This window comes from Stenella coeruleoalba, assembly GCF_951394435.1.
Source record: "Stenella coeruleoalba genome assembly, chromosome: 9".
In the NCBI taxonomy this organism is placed as follows: domain Eukaryota; kingdom Metazoa; phylum Chordata; class Mammalia; order Artiodactyla; family Delphinidae; genus Stenella; species Stenella coeruleoalba.
The window spans coordinates 43,812,426-43,825,046 of record NC_137155.1 but is presented as its reverse complement, the minus strand read 5'-3'; the positions used below and the strand labels follow the sequence as shown (position 1 = coordinate 43,825,046).

Here is a 12,621-nt window from a genome sequence, read left to right as displayed (position 1 = left end):
ACAAGGCAGCCATCAGATGGAAGTAGTTTGAATCACTGGCTGATGGAAGCCATGTTCAAATCCATGTCCAGAAATAAAACGTCAAAGCATTCTGTTTCTAAACCCCAACCTTCTAGGCCCTTCATTAAAATTGCTTGGGAAAATCACTATGAATTAGAAGCAATACAACATCATATAAGACTGAAAGGTTCTCTGTGAAGGAGGGAATGTTTTTAGACCAAGTAACCTTTCTCTGTTAAGGCTGCACTGACATGCTAATAGTTTCCATCAATGCTTAAATGGTTTCAGGAAGCACACACACAATATGTAAGATCAGCGTGACAGAGGAAACTTACAGACCGAGCTTGCAAAAGTGTCTTAGAAAGGAAACAGCTTAATATAATAAAGGGAGTTACTACTTCCTGTATTAGGAAAATAAAAGCAACAGCAACATTCATCTGAATGAAAGCAAAACTACTCAGCAAAACAAATTTCACAGGCAAAAGAACAGCAATCAGCCCTCATCTAACGACCTAAATTTAATGTTTAACTTTGACAATTGGGTAATGTTTCCTCTAATCTTTATTACTTTTAATTTTCTTAGGCTACTTCCCATTAATTACACGATATGTATATAAAGGTGCCAAATAATTGTTTATAAAAGGAAATAAAAGTGCTCAAAATAGCACGGCATGGTTAAAAGATGCTGAACTCAGTTGGGTTTGTGTATATTTGTGATTTTATAATTAGTAGCACATGAGGAATAAAAAGCAGAGGCCATGATGATGTGTATGAGCCACATAATTTATGGACATTTAGCTCACATGTCCTCCCCACCCATGCAGCTATAAATTTATAAAGGCACTGTACAAGGAACACAAATTAATCTAGGACCAGAAGGTACTCTTGAATTCTACTGTAGAACAAAAAAGTTAAACAGTAAAACTACAGAAAAATAAACACAATCTATTCTTTAAAATAAGATGGAGACTTCCCTGGTGGTGCAGTGGTTAAGAATTCGACTCCCAGTGCAGGGGATGCGGCTTCGATCCCTGGTCAGGGAACTAGATCCTACACGCATGCCGCAACTATGAATTCGCATGCCACAACTAAGACCCGGCACAACAACAACAACAAAAAAAAAGATGGAAAATTAGTACTGGGAAGGCATCATAGTGTACTAGAAAGAGATGGACTTCGGAAATAGTTCACGTAGTGCTGTGCCCTGGTAAAGGGTCTTCACCCCCGGGAGCCTCTCTTTACCCATCAGAACAAAGGAGACAAGTAAACCATCCTTGGGACATTGTGAGGATTAACTGAGATAATGTCTTTGCAGAGTACCAAGCTCATAGTAAGCACTCAAAACGTGCTTTCTTATCAATGACTTTTAAAGATCTAAAAGGAATTAGATGTCTTAAGGGCTCATTTTGTGTTACGTACCGCATTCCATGTTTCATACATCTCTCAAAACCCAGATAAACACTGTCCTTCCGATTTCCTGACATGGCCATGGAGATCAGGGGAGGTGAAGTAATTTGCTTAAGGCCATTCAACCATTAACAAGGAGAAGCAATATTTAAATCCAGGTCTTTACAATTCTACAACTAGTTAAGAAACTGTATTGAATAACCAGGCCAAGAATATCTACTGAACTCCCCTTTCATATGAAGTACCAAGGAGATGGAGAGGGCTTCATTTCAAATTCTAAAGGAAGGGCCATGGTATTCGAAGACTGACATATACAAAATGCTTTTCGCCTTCAAGCAAATACTTGGAGGATATGGGGAGGGGGAAGGGTGAGCTGTGACAGGGCGAGAGAGAGGCATGGACACATACACACTACCAAACGTAAGGTAGATAGCTAATGGGAAGCAGCCGCATAGCACAGGGAGATCAGCTCGGTGCTTTGTGACCACCTAGAGGGGTGGGATAGGGAGGGTGGGAGGGAGGGAGACGCAAGAGGGAAGAGCTATGGGAACATATGTATAACTGATTCACTTTGTTATAAAGCAGAAACGAACACACCATTGTAAAGCAATTATACCCCAATAAAGATGTTAAAAATAAATAAATAAATAAAACAGCCAGGACATGGAAAAAAATACTTTAAAGTGCTATTTTTAATTGAAAATTTATAGCTGTACTTTTTTTTTTTTTTTTTTTTTTTTTTGTGGTATGCGGGCCTCTCACCGCTGTGGCCTCTCCCGCTGCAGAGCACAGGCTCCAGAAGTGCAGGCTCAGCGGCCATGGCTCACGGGCCCAGCCGCTCCACGGCATGCGGGATCCTCCCGGACCGGGGCACGAACCCGTGTCCCCTGCATCGGCAGGCGGACTCCCAACCACTGCGCCACCAGGGAAGCCCTATAGCTGTACTTTTTAAAGGTGGCGATTCTGCTTTCTCTACCCTCCTGCCTCACAGCCAGAACACCACCTGAAAGAAGTGCTACAAGGCAGAGTGAAAGAAGCATAAGCATCCCTGTTTCCAGATCTACCATGTACTGGGCATGTGTCCTTGGGCAAATTACTAGACCTTTCTGAGCTTCAGTTTCCTCATTTGAAACATGGAAACAAGAACAAGTATGCCCACTTCCCCAAGGCTACTTTGAGGATTAACTAAAATATATGCACTTTCTATATGTCAATGCTGAACCTAACGTATTATTCATTATAAGACCCAACCTTGGTACATTAGAGTCCCACGTACCATGACAAATTCTTCTAGACATTATCGCACTTCACCCTTAGCAGAACGCCTGGCATAAAGTAACTACGCACACAATGCTAATATTTTTTCCTTTTCCCTCAAGGAAGAGGTGGAAAATAAGAAGAGGTGGTGAGGAGAGAAGCATCTTACTGTTGTGAACAGGGCCTGGGCTACCAGCTGCCCTGAAGAACCAATGTCAGTCATCAAGGATGAATGGATGACCAGCCACGCTTGGGTGTGTCCCCATCCAATCTGAAATACCTCAGATTTCAGTGGTAGCCACGGTCAGTCTCTCTACCGCTCCTCTCCCAGTGACCTGGATGCAGTCCAGTTTGCTGTTGGCAATGATCTGGCCTGGAGCAGCTTGGGGAAAAACATCATTCTGCTAAATGCTGTGTAAAGTAAAGACACTGAGAAAAAACTTGAAAGTCTAAAAGGATATTCTGGATGTTCACCATGAGTAATTGCCATGTTGGGACTGGCAACTAAAATTGCATTGCAGGGATATTTACCCAATTTTCATAAAAACTATTATGGCTTTATTTTCAAAGCAAGTAACTACAGAGCCATGTGGCTTGTCGGTAAATGTTCAAGTGATTAACTGAGAAATGGGGTGGGTGGAAGAAGGCTGTGAGGCATACGAATTTGAGAAAAACAAAATTTAGAAAGAGATGTTTTTTGAACTGTTAGAGCTAAAAGCATTTGAGTCTGTAGAATGATGTTCCATATAACAGTGCTAAGTCCTAGACCCCAGGAGAGAGAGGAGGGAACAGTGGCACATCCATTTCGATGGTTATTTTTGAACATGCACAGTTAGGTTTTCAAATTCAGGTTTCCTTAGAGTTAAAATCTTGGCACAGACCAAGAGCCACTTGCAAAGCCAAAGCGCATTTTTTAGAATTAGCCCTGTTACAGGGGTGGGACACCCTCTTGCTTTTCTGGGGTGCAGGCCGGCCCTGCCCTCTCCTATCCCTGGTGGGAATGACCTGAGCCCAGACCAGGGTCTGCAGGGCAGAAAGGCTGCCAGAGCGTCTGGGGGAGCAGGGAGGGAGGAGGTTGGGTTTCCCTGGGCAAGGTTAGTGAGACCTCCTATTCCACTGCCATAAAGCCTTGCCTGTGCAAAACTAATAACCTAGGGTGAAAATGGTGCCTAAGAAAGTAACTGAAGCTGGGCTCCAGAGCCTGACAACCACAACAAACCCTTCTGTATCGATACCGCCAATGGCTGTCTTCTGGATCCACTGACAGAATGTTTAATAATCCATCCCTCCCCCACTCCCCCCCGCCCATGGAGCACCAAGGCTGCCACAGTCACAACCACCACCACCACACGGCTGGGCAGTGACAGAGCTAGACTCAGAGCCAGATCTGGCTGGCTCCAGGGCTTGTGCTCCCACATGCTTTGATTTATCCCATAACCAGAGTCAAAAACCGGCTTTCCTCCCCAAGACACTGCAGTGGGGCACATCACAGGACTACACTCTGCTACTGACCACTGCCATTCAATATAGGTCCTCATCTCTTCACAAATACCAGTGCAGAAGGACATGCCTTCCCTTCAACCAGCCCCCAGGGAGCGTGTCCACGTCTTCAAAGGGCCCAATGCTCACTTCTCTATAAAGACATCCAACTCAGCGCATGTGCCAGCACGTCAGATAGGGGAGAAAAGGCCACTGGTACAAACAGAATTTTAGATTTTCCAATGAAAAGCCACTTGACTCCTGAGGGCTATTTTTTTTTTTTCTTAAAAAATTTTTTTTTTCCTGATGCCTGTTCTGGATATGTGGAGAAATGTGTAAGTAAGTGACATCCTGAAAGGATGAAGCAAACATGACCACATTTGAAGGCTGGTAATTTAAGAAAGGTACTGCTTTCCTACAGACAGCATTTCTTTTAGTTTTCTTCCAAAAAAAAAAAAAATGTTTTAAACTCTTAGTCTAAATGACTTTCTCTAAAAAAGCTTTCAAGATAGGGCTAGTCACATTCTGTTCCTACCCCCATGACTTGATAATTTCTACCATGTAAAAGACATTCCCGAATGATGTGGAATCAGTATAAAATTAACACACTAATGATAATTCATGCAAAAGTATATGTTAGTAGCATTGCAATGAACCAATAAATATTTATTGCTTGAAAATATGAGATTAGGGAATTGCTTCTTTTATGGGAAACCACTCAAAAGATAGTCTTTCAACTTTCAACTTGAGCTGTTACAATTATTAGATTAACAATTTTTTTGTTAACTTTAAATTTCAAGGCTAAATTTTCCATAAAGTTAAAATGCTACAAAAATGTATTTATCATGAAATTAGAATGATGAAGGAATATGTCAATAAATGTAGAATCAATATAGTCAGGCCTGAATAAAAACGTAATAGCTGTTGTCACATAAAATAGTACCAGAAAATATTCCTAAAATGTCAAAATTGTCACTTGGAAAAATTTCAAGTTGTGTGAGGTGAAGACTCAATTCACTTTTCTAATAAAAATATTATACAAGAAAGAATTACACATATTTTCTAGAGAAAGGCTCATTAGAAATAAAACGAACTTCTGGGACACGAGTTACATCTCTGTAATTCTGCAGCAAAAGACTCTTCCCTCCAAACAGGATGCACTGAGTGTTTAACACATTAATTATCATCCTTCATCAAGCATAAAACTAACAGTCAGGAAATACAGCTGCAATAGCACAATTATCAACACACTCAGACTACGCCCCACAGCAAAGAAAGCAAATGGGTTGCTTTTCATTAACAGAGCTTGGCACACCTCCCCAAAGACAATGTTTTCTTTCCAGCCAGCATCCCAAAAGGCATTTAAGGGGCTATTTGCTTAGGTAAATCCAAAGAACAAGTAAACCATGAAAATATTTAATTAAATTTCAAAATATTCACTATTGATATACAGTGCCACTCATATACATACATATGTGTGTACACATATGTATACCTGTATGTATTGAAAGATGATTTGATCAAGCCAAAATCTTTTATATAAAAGGCTTGTATTTTTAAAACATTATTAGTGCAAGAGGGTTGGTAAGTAAGGTTATAGTCCATGCTTGACTGTGATACATAAGGTGTTCATGGTTTTCGTTCTCATAGTTTGTGGCATACAGTATGATATGCAACGTGCCTCCATCTGTGCAGTAATGGGCTGGGTGATAACAGTGTTCTATGACACGGGTTTGAGTCCATATAAAGAAAGTAATTAGCTACTAGCTTCAGATTCTAATATAACATGTCATCACTGAAAGCCTAGATGAATAGCATTCTAAAGAGATAATAAAAGCATAGTTTATTTGGTTTACTTCTGGACACTTAACATCCTTAACATTATTATAATCTTATTACACCTTAACAGATGTATTATTACTCCTACCGAATTTATATTACAATTGAACTATAAACTGTTCCTTAAACCATAATTTAAGGAAGGCTTGGGGGATGTAAAAGGCAATGGGTAGGGGCTTCCCTGGTGGCACAGTGGTTGAAGAGTCTGCCTGCCGATGCAGGGGACACGGGTTCATGCCCCGGTCTGGGAAGATCCCACATGCCGCGGAGCGGCTGGGCCCGTGAGCCATGGCCGCTGGGCCTGCGCATCCGGAGCCGGTGCTCCGCAACGGGAGAGGCCACAACAGTGAGAGGCCCGCGTACCGAAAAAAAAACTTTCACTAAATTCCCTGCCCAGAAAGCCTCTAGCATAATCAGCTTGGTCCTCTCTGCAGGAAAAACATCACAGCAAAATTTAAGGAGTCATATTTTCCTCAGCACAGAAGGCCAGGGATACACATAGGATTCTTCTATGCTTGTGGCACAACTTCAATTTCATGATTTTATACTGTACTTTATATGCAATTAACTCAAATCTGAACCTCTTTAAAACTGTATCTGAGATAGGCATTATCTCATCTTCCATCTGGCCAACTTGTGTTATGTACAGTTGTCTTTCAAATGACTGATAACCTTTGTATTCCTTATAATATAAACTCTGACACACATTTATGCCCTAAAACCTAACACTTGCTGCCTTACCAAAGGTTAATCCATGGGATTCTGCTCAGGCCTGTGTAAGAAATGTGAGTAGTGTGAGTTATAATAATTTTAATCACTCTGCCTTGGTCGGGATAGCTGCTTCCTAAGGCGCCGAAAGCAGCAGTAAATCACAGAGAAGGCATGCAGTCCTTACCAACAGCTGTAACACAGCCAGTGTGATAAGGAAGGCTGCGGGTTCGCTGTGTGCGGAACATCTGGCTGGACCAAGGACGATGCACAAGAAATAAAAGGTCCGTCCCCTCAAGTGCCTATAGTTCAACTGTTTACACTATGCAGCATGTCAGCAAGCACCAGTGAAAGAGTAAGTGACCAGCTGACAAGGGGATCAGGAAAAACAAACTCGATGGCCAGGGGATCTGTCTGGGGTCAGGTCAGGTACATAACAAGGTGAGGGGACTGTCTTGCGTTCCTCTTGGGACCTCCAATTAAAGGGTCACGGCCTTAAAGTGTTTCTGTCTTAGTACTTTTGTAGATGCAGTGACATTATAAGCATCTCAAAATCAAAGAGGTGTTTTAAGGCAAAAGAAAAAAGAAAAATCTTCTTAATGTTTTGTCAAGCAAAGTGACGAGACCTACTTACAAACTGCCTGAAAAATTAAAAGGAAGGTAATTTCAAGGTGAAGTTTAACTAGTTCTTTCCTAGTCTCTTCCTTTCAGAGATACAACCTGGCAACAAAGCACCCTGTGTTCTGTCACCATTCTGAAAATCCTTTTAGAACCCAAATCCCTTCCATATCTCGATATGTATTCACCCTCAGCAACCATTACAGAGCAAAGTGATTCCACCTTCAGTTGTAATACTGAGAACCTGACATTTTGCATGTATTCCTTTTGGGTTGAGAAATCATTGAGTTTAATGTTGCTTCTTCAATTAGAAAATATGACTGCAGTGTTAGGAAAAAATCATATTCTATATTGGATGGTACTCACAGAATAAAATGATATTTGTTAGAAGTAAGGGAAGAAAGAAAAATGTCTTCTTAAGTGAGTATATTTTAAGTTAATAAGTAAAAAGTAATAAAGTGTACTAGACTTGCACAATTTTCTCTTTGGCAACGTCAAACAAGTATTTTAAAGGAGGAGGGCCAATCATTAGGCTCAAGTTCACCACAATTCATCTCCCAGTAACAAGTACCAAGGTTAAACCTGTGTTTTTGGATGGCTGTGGCTTATTGTTGTATTGAATACTGATGTGGTAAAAAAGACCCTACTAGGGGGCATAATTCTCTCTTTGACATTTAGAGTCTGTTATAATAATGATGCTTGCTTCAACAGACATTGCTGGTGATAGAAACAAACCTTTACTTTTTATGAGATTTTCTAACGGCCTCTCTAGCTCTCATACCTTTTTTTCTTAATGTAATATTTATTTATTTTAATTTTTTTTACATCTTTATTGGAGTATAATTGCTTTACAATGGTGTGTTAGTTTCTGCTTTATAACAAAGTGAATCAGTTATACATATACATATGTTGCCATATCTCTTCCCTCTTGCGTCTCCCTCCCTCCCACCCTCCCTATCCCACCCTTCCAGGCAGTCACAAAGCACCAAGCTGATCTCCCTGTGCTATGCAGCTGCTTCCCACTAGCTATCTATTTTACGTTTGGTAGTGTATATATGTCCATGCCTCTCTCTCGCTTTGTCACAGCTTACCCTTCTCCCTCCCCATATCCTCAAGTCCATTCTCTAGAAGGTCTGTGTCTTTATTCCCGTCTTACCCCTAGGTTCTTCATGACATTTTTTTTTCTTAAATTTCATATATATGTGTTAGCATATGGTATTTGTCTTTCTCTTTCTGACTTACTTCACTCTGTATGACAGACTCTAGGTCTATCCACCTCATTACAAATAGCTCAATTTCGTTTCTTTTTATGGCTGAGTAATATTCCATTGTATATATGTGCCACAACTTCTTTATCCATTCATCCGATGATGGACACTTAGGTTGTTTCCATCTCTGGGCTATTGTAAATAGAGCTGCAATGAACATTTTGGTACATGACTCTTTTTGAATTCTGGTTTTCTCAGGGTATATGCCCAGTAGTGGGATTGCTGGGTCGTATGGTAGTTCTATTTTTAGTTTTTTAAGGAACCTCCATACTGTTCTCCACAGTGGCTGTATCAATTTACATTCCCACCAACAGTGCAAGAGGGTTCCCTTTTCTCCACACCCGCTCCAGCATTTATTGTTTCTAGATTTTTGATGATGTCTAGCTCTCATACCTTTAACGTAGTGAATTCATATGGCTGATAACCTTTGAAGCTCTCATGGATGGCTGCCATAGTGTGAGAAGTTTTCTCCCAAAAATGGAGCAGAGTGGTCTGTAAAGAAAGACAGTAAAGCTATTAGCATTTTAAATGCCCAGATCTAATCAGGGGTCCTAGAGAAAGAAGCGTGCTCATCTGTGGCTTTCAAAGTTGTTTTTTTAAAAAATATTTATTTATTTGGTCATGCTAGGTCTTAGTTGCAGCATGCGAACTCTTAGTTGCAGCATGTGGGATCCTGTTCCCTGACCAGGGATCGAACCTGGGCCCCCTGAATTGGGAGCACGGAGTCTTAACCACTGGACTACCAGGGAAGTCCCCCTCAAGGTTTTCTGAAACACGATTTTTACTTATCTCTGCAGCCTTGTTTCCTACTATGCCCCTACTTACACCCTGTATTTCAGCCAAACTTAATGGCTCCCTGTCCCCCTACAGCTCATGCTGCTCCACCACCTGGGACATTCTCCTCTCCATTCTCTTTGTACTTGTCCCATCTGATCCATCCTCCAAAACCCAGGGCTAGTCATTAACAATGGACTTTTGTGATTCCCTCAGTTGATTCCATTTCTCCCTCTTCAAGCCTCCATTGGATTTTGTAGATCTCATTTCACTTAGCACACCCTGTTCTGTCCTTGAGGTAGAGAAAATATAGTCAGACGTTACTGTCTCTGACTTCCTTTCTAAATTTTAAGTTCCTTGAGGACAGGAAATCTGGTTTTATCCACTGTATATTCTCTACAACACCCAGAGTTTGCCTCCCACCCTCAGCTGGTGCTCAATAGTACCGTTGATGGATACGAGTGCCATTCTGAAGGAACTGACAGGCAACGAGGAGACAAAAGCAAGTTCATTAAATTATGGCAACCTGGTGAGGAAGTGACCATGCCGTGAGAATTACAGCAACAATGCTAAGGGAGTTCAGAGGAGGCTTACTGAAGGAGGGGACACTCTGGTACCTCAGAGTGGAATTTGGAAAGGCACAAGTGGAGAGGGAGAGCACACAGGCAGAGGGAACCACCTAAATAAATGCAGGGAAGTGGGGAATTACAGTGTATATACAGGGAATAGCTAACATTTGGTTTGATTAACTGTAGGATGCAAAAAAGAGAGATGTGGGAAGTAAATTATGAGAAAGGCAATCTGAACTTCATTATGCCCAAACCATACTTTGGGCTCAAACACCATTTTTCTGTTATCTAAACCTTGTAACATTCTTGGTCCGCTGCATCAAACATCACTTGGTTACCTGGTATGTTGCTAGCATATGAGACAAGAGATTGCATCTGCTCGCTCCCAGAAGATCCACTTTTTGACACACATCCATCTTCAATTTGTCAAAGCTTTTTTTGGCAAGGCGAACTTGTGTTTGCACCTATGAAAGTAAAAGAGAATCTCTGAACCACTCAAACTGTTTGGTTAAAATTTGTCAGTGAGAAAACACCAATAGCGGGATTAACTCTTTCACGTAAGAAAACACCTTTGAAAATTCCAGGCAAGTGAGAAGATGCTACAATATCCATTCTTTACTTCCAAAGGACCTAAACGACAGTACTGTATATCATGATTTTACAGCAGACTTACCATCCTAGTATTTTTCTCAGTCGAATGGTAGAACTCCTCTCCTCTCAAGGCATTCACAAACTGACCATAGTGGGAAGAAGTCTGGAAACACGTAGGGTGGTAAGGGGATAATATTTGCCTTACTGTTTTCCTATGGTTCTTTGAAGCTGAATTCCCCACGTACTCCTCACTCTCCTTCCCCTAATGTTAACATCTTACATGACGTGATACATTTGTTAAAAATATGAAATTAACACTGATACAATCCTATTAACTAAACAACAGATGTTATTCAGATTTCACCAGCTTTTCCACTAATGTCCTTTCTTTCTGTTCCGAGATCCAATCTAGGGAACTGTGACACAGCCTAAAACACTATCCCCACTGATAAACTTTCAACTTTTTATTATTGCATATGTACATCAGCAATCCTCCATCCATCCCTAAGCCATGCAGTAATTCAGGGATGGAGGGAAGGTCAGGAAGATTCAGCAATGTTATTCTACATATTATTTGATAATAATACAGAAAGTTTTAAAATTTAATACAGCTACATTAAAAATAGTGGAATCAAAATTTCCCCTTCCTCTAACCTGAAGCATCACTATATCCTATTTTAACCAGGGAAAGGTAGTCACATATTAATTTATCTCAGATAATTCATGCAGTTGTAGTTACCAGGTAGGTAACTGGGAGTTGGGAATAATGCTGACTCATTAATGGTAGCTCTTTCATCACAGGATACCTCGGGTGGGTATCTCCAGGGACTCGAGGACAATGTCTACCTTGATCACCATTGTATGATAGGCACCTGGCGACCTGGTACAAAGCAGGTGCTGAATATATATTTGGTGACCGAATCAAGAAAATTTCCAGACCATTTCTAAAGGTAAAGTACCTGAGTACCATTTTAAAGTAGAACTTTTAAAGTAGTCTTAAAAGTGATAGTTTTATTTTTTAATAAAAATAAACATGAAGATGATTTGATTTAAAATATATTAATTTTACCACTAATAATTTATATTCACAGCTTTTAAAATTATAGGGTATTATACAGTAACAGTAGCAATTGACACAATTGTTATCATTTGTAACAATTTAATAATCAAAACAATTCAACAATAGATATAATTCAAAATTAATATTATACAATCGATACAAGTGAACAATTAATACAATTCGCTCATCACATGCCAGCTTTATTCTCTGTTAGCCTCTGTTATTGCGCTCTGATGGCTGAGGGTAAGAGGCTTCATCAGGGGAAGTAACTGACAGGCAGGGCTGGCATTCTAGATTAGCCTGCCTGACTCCAAAGCCATGCTCTTCTGCTGCCCCAAACGACTTCCACTAACCATTGCAAAATCAAGAAGCTCAAAATTATGATTCTACCCAGAAGCACAAGGTTTCCTGTAGGCTTCTATGGAATTGGAAAATAATCAGGCAGTACATTTAATACCATATCGACAGAATTAATACCCTATATGAATAGGGTCTTGTTTCTGTAGCTGTGTAAAGCATTACCTAAGAATTCCTCTGTATTCCTAGGTCTACAGAGCTTGGAAAACCAGCAAATGAAGCCATCCAGCTCCTCTCAAAGCACACCGTAAGCTTAAATAAATCCCAGAACTCGATCATTCCTCACTGTGGAGTGGAGAGACTCTAGGGAAAGCTACTGGGGTGTGCAGACTAAAAAAAGAGTTAGGATGTGTTAAGTATCAGTGATTTTCTGCCCTCCTTTGAGAGGAATAGGGAAGATACAAAAGAGAAAACCCAAGTTCCTGAAGGGAGAAGTGGAAGAGTGTGCAGGGCAAGAAGTTTAAGCAGCTGAGAGTTTAACTGCAGGTCCCCACTGGTTCACCAGTTGCTCAAGCCAGGAAGAACTCCTCAACTGGGACCCTGAGAGGCATCTGTCTTTACCCTTTCCTTCTGAAGGGGGAGGAGATAAATACACGTGTGAGCTTTCATGTATGCATTCATTCAACACATGCTTAGTGAGCATTAGTGCCTATTATGTGTCAGGACCAGTGCTTGGCGCTGGGAGGTCTGTAAA

General features: G+C 40.7%; 1 protein-coding gene across 13 annotated transcripts in view; it reads right to left on the bottom strand.

Moving 5' to 3' along the window:
- The window catches only part of ICA1 (islet cell autoantigen 1), a 180,637-nt gene that overhangs the window by 32,631 nt on the left and 135,385 nt on the right, over positions 1 to 12,621 (bottom strand). For all 13 annotated transcript variants that reach the window (XM_079932562.1, XM_079932563.1, XM_079932564.1 and 10 more), the window contains 2 exons: positions 10,258 to 10,383; positions 8,970 to 9,068 (listed from right to left, as the gene is read on the bottom strand). In XM_079932562.1, coding sequence (XP_079788688.1) covers positions 8,970 to 9,068; positions 10,258 to 10,383 — 225 coding nt within the window. The remainder of the gene's footprint in view (positions 1 to 8,969; positions 9,069 to 10,257; positions 10,384 to 12,621) is intronic.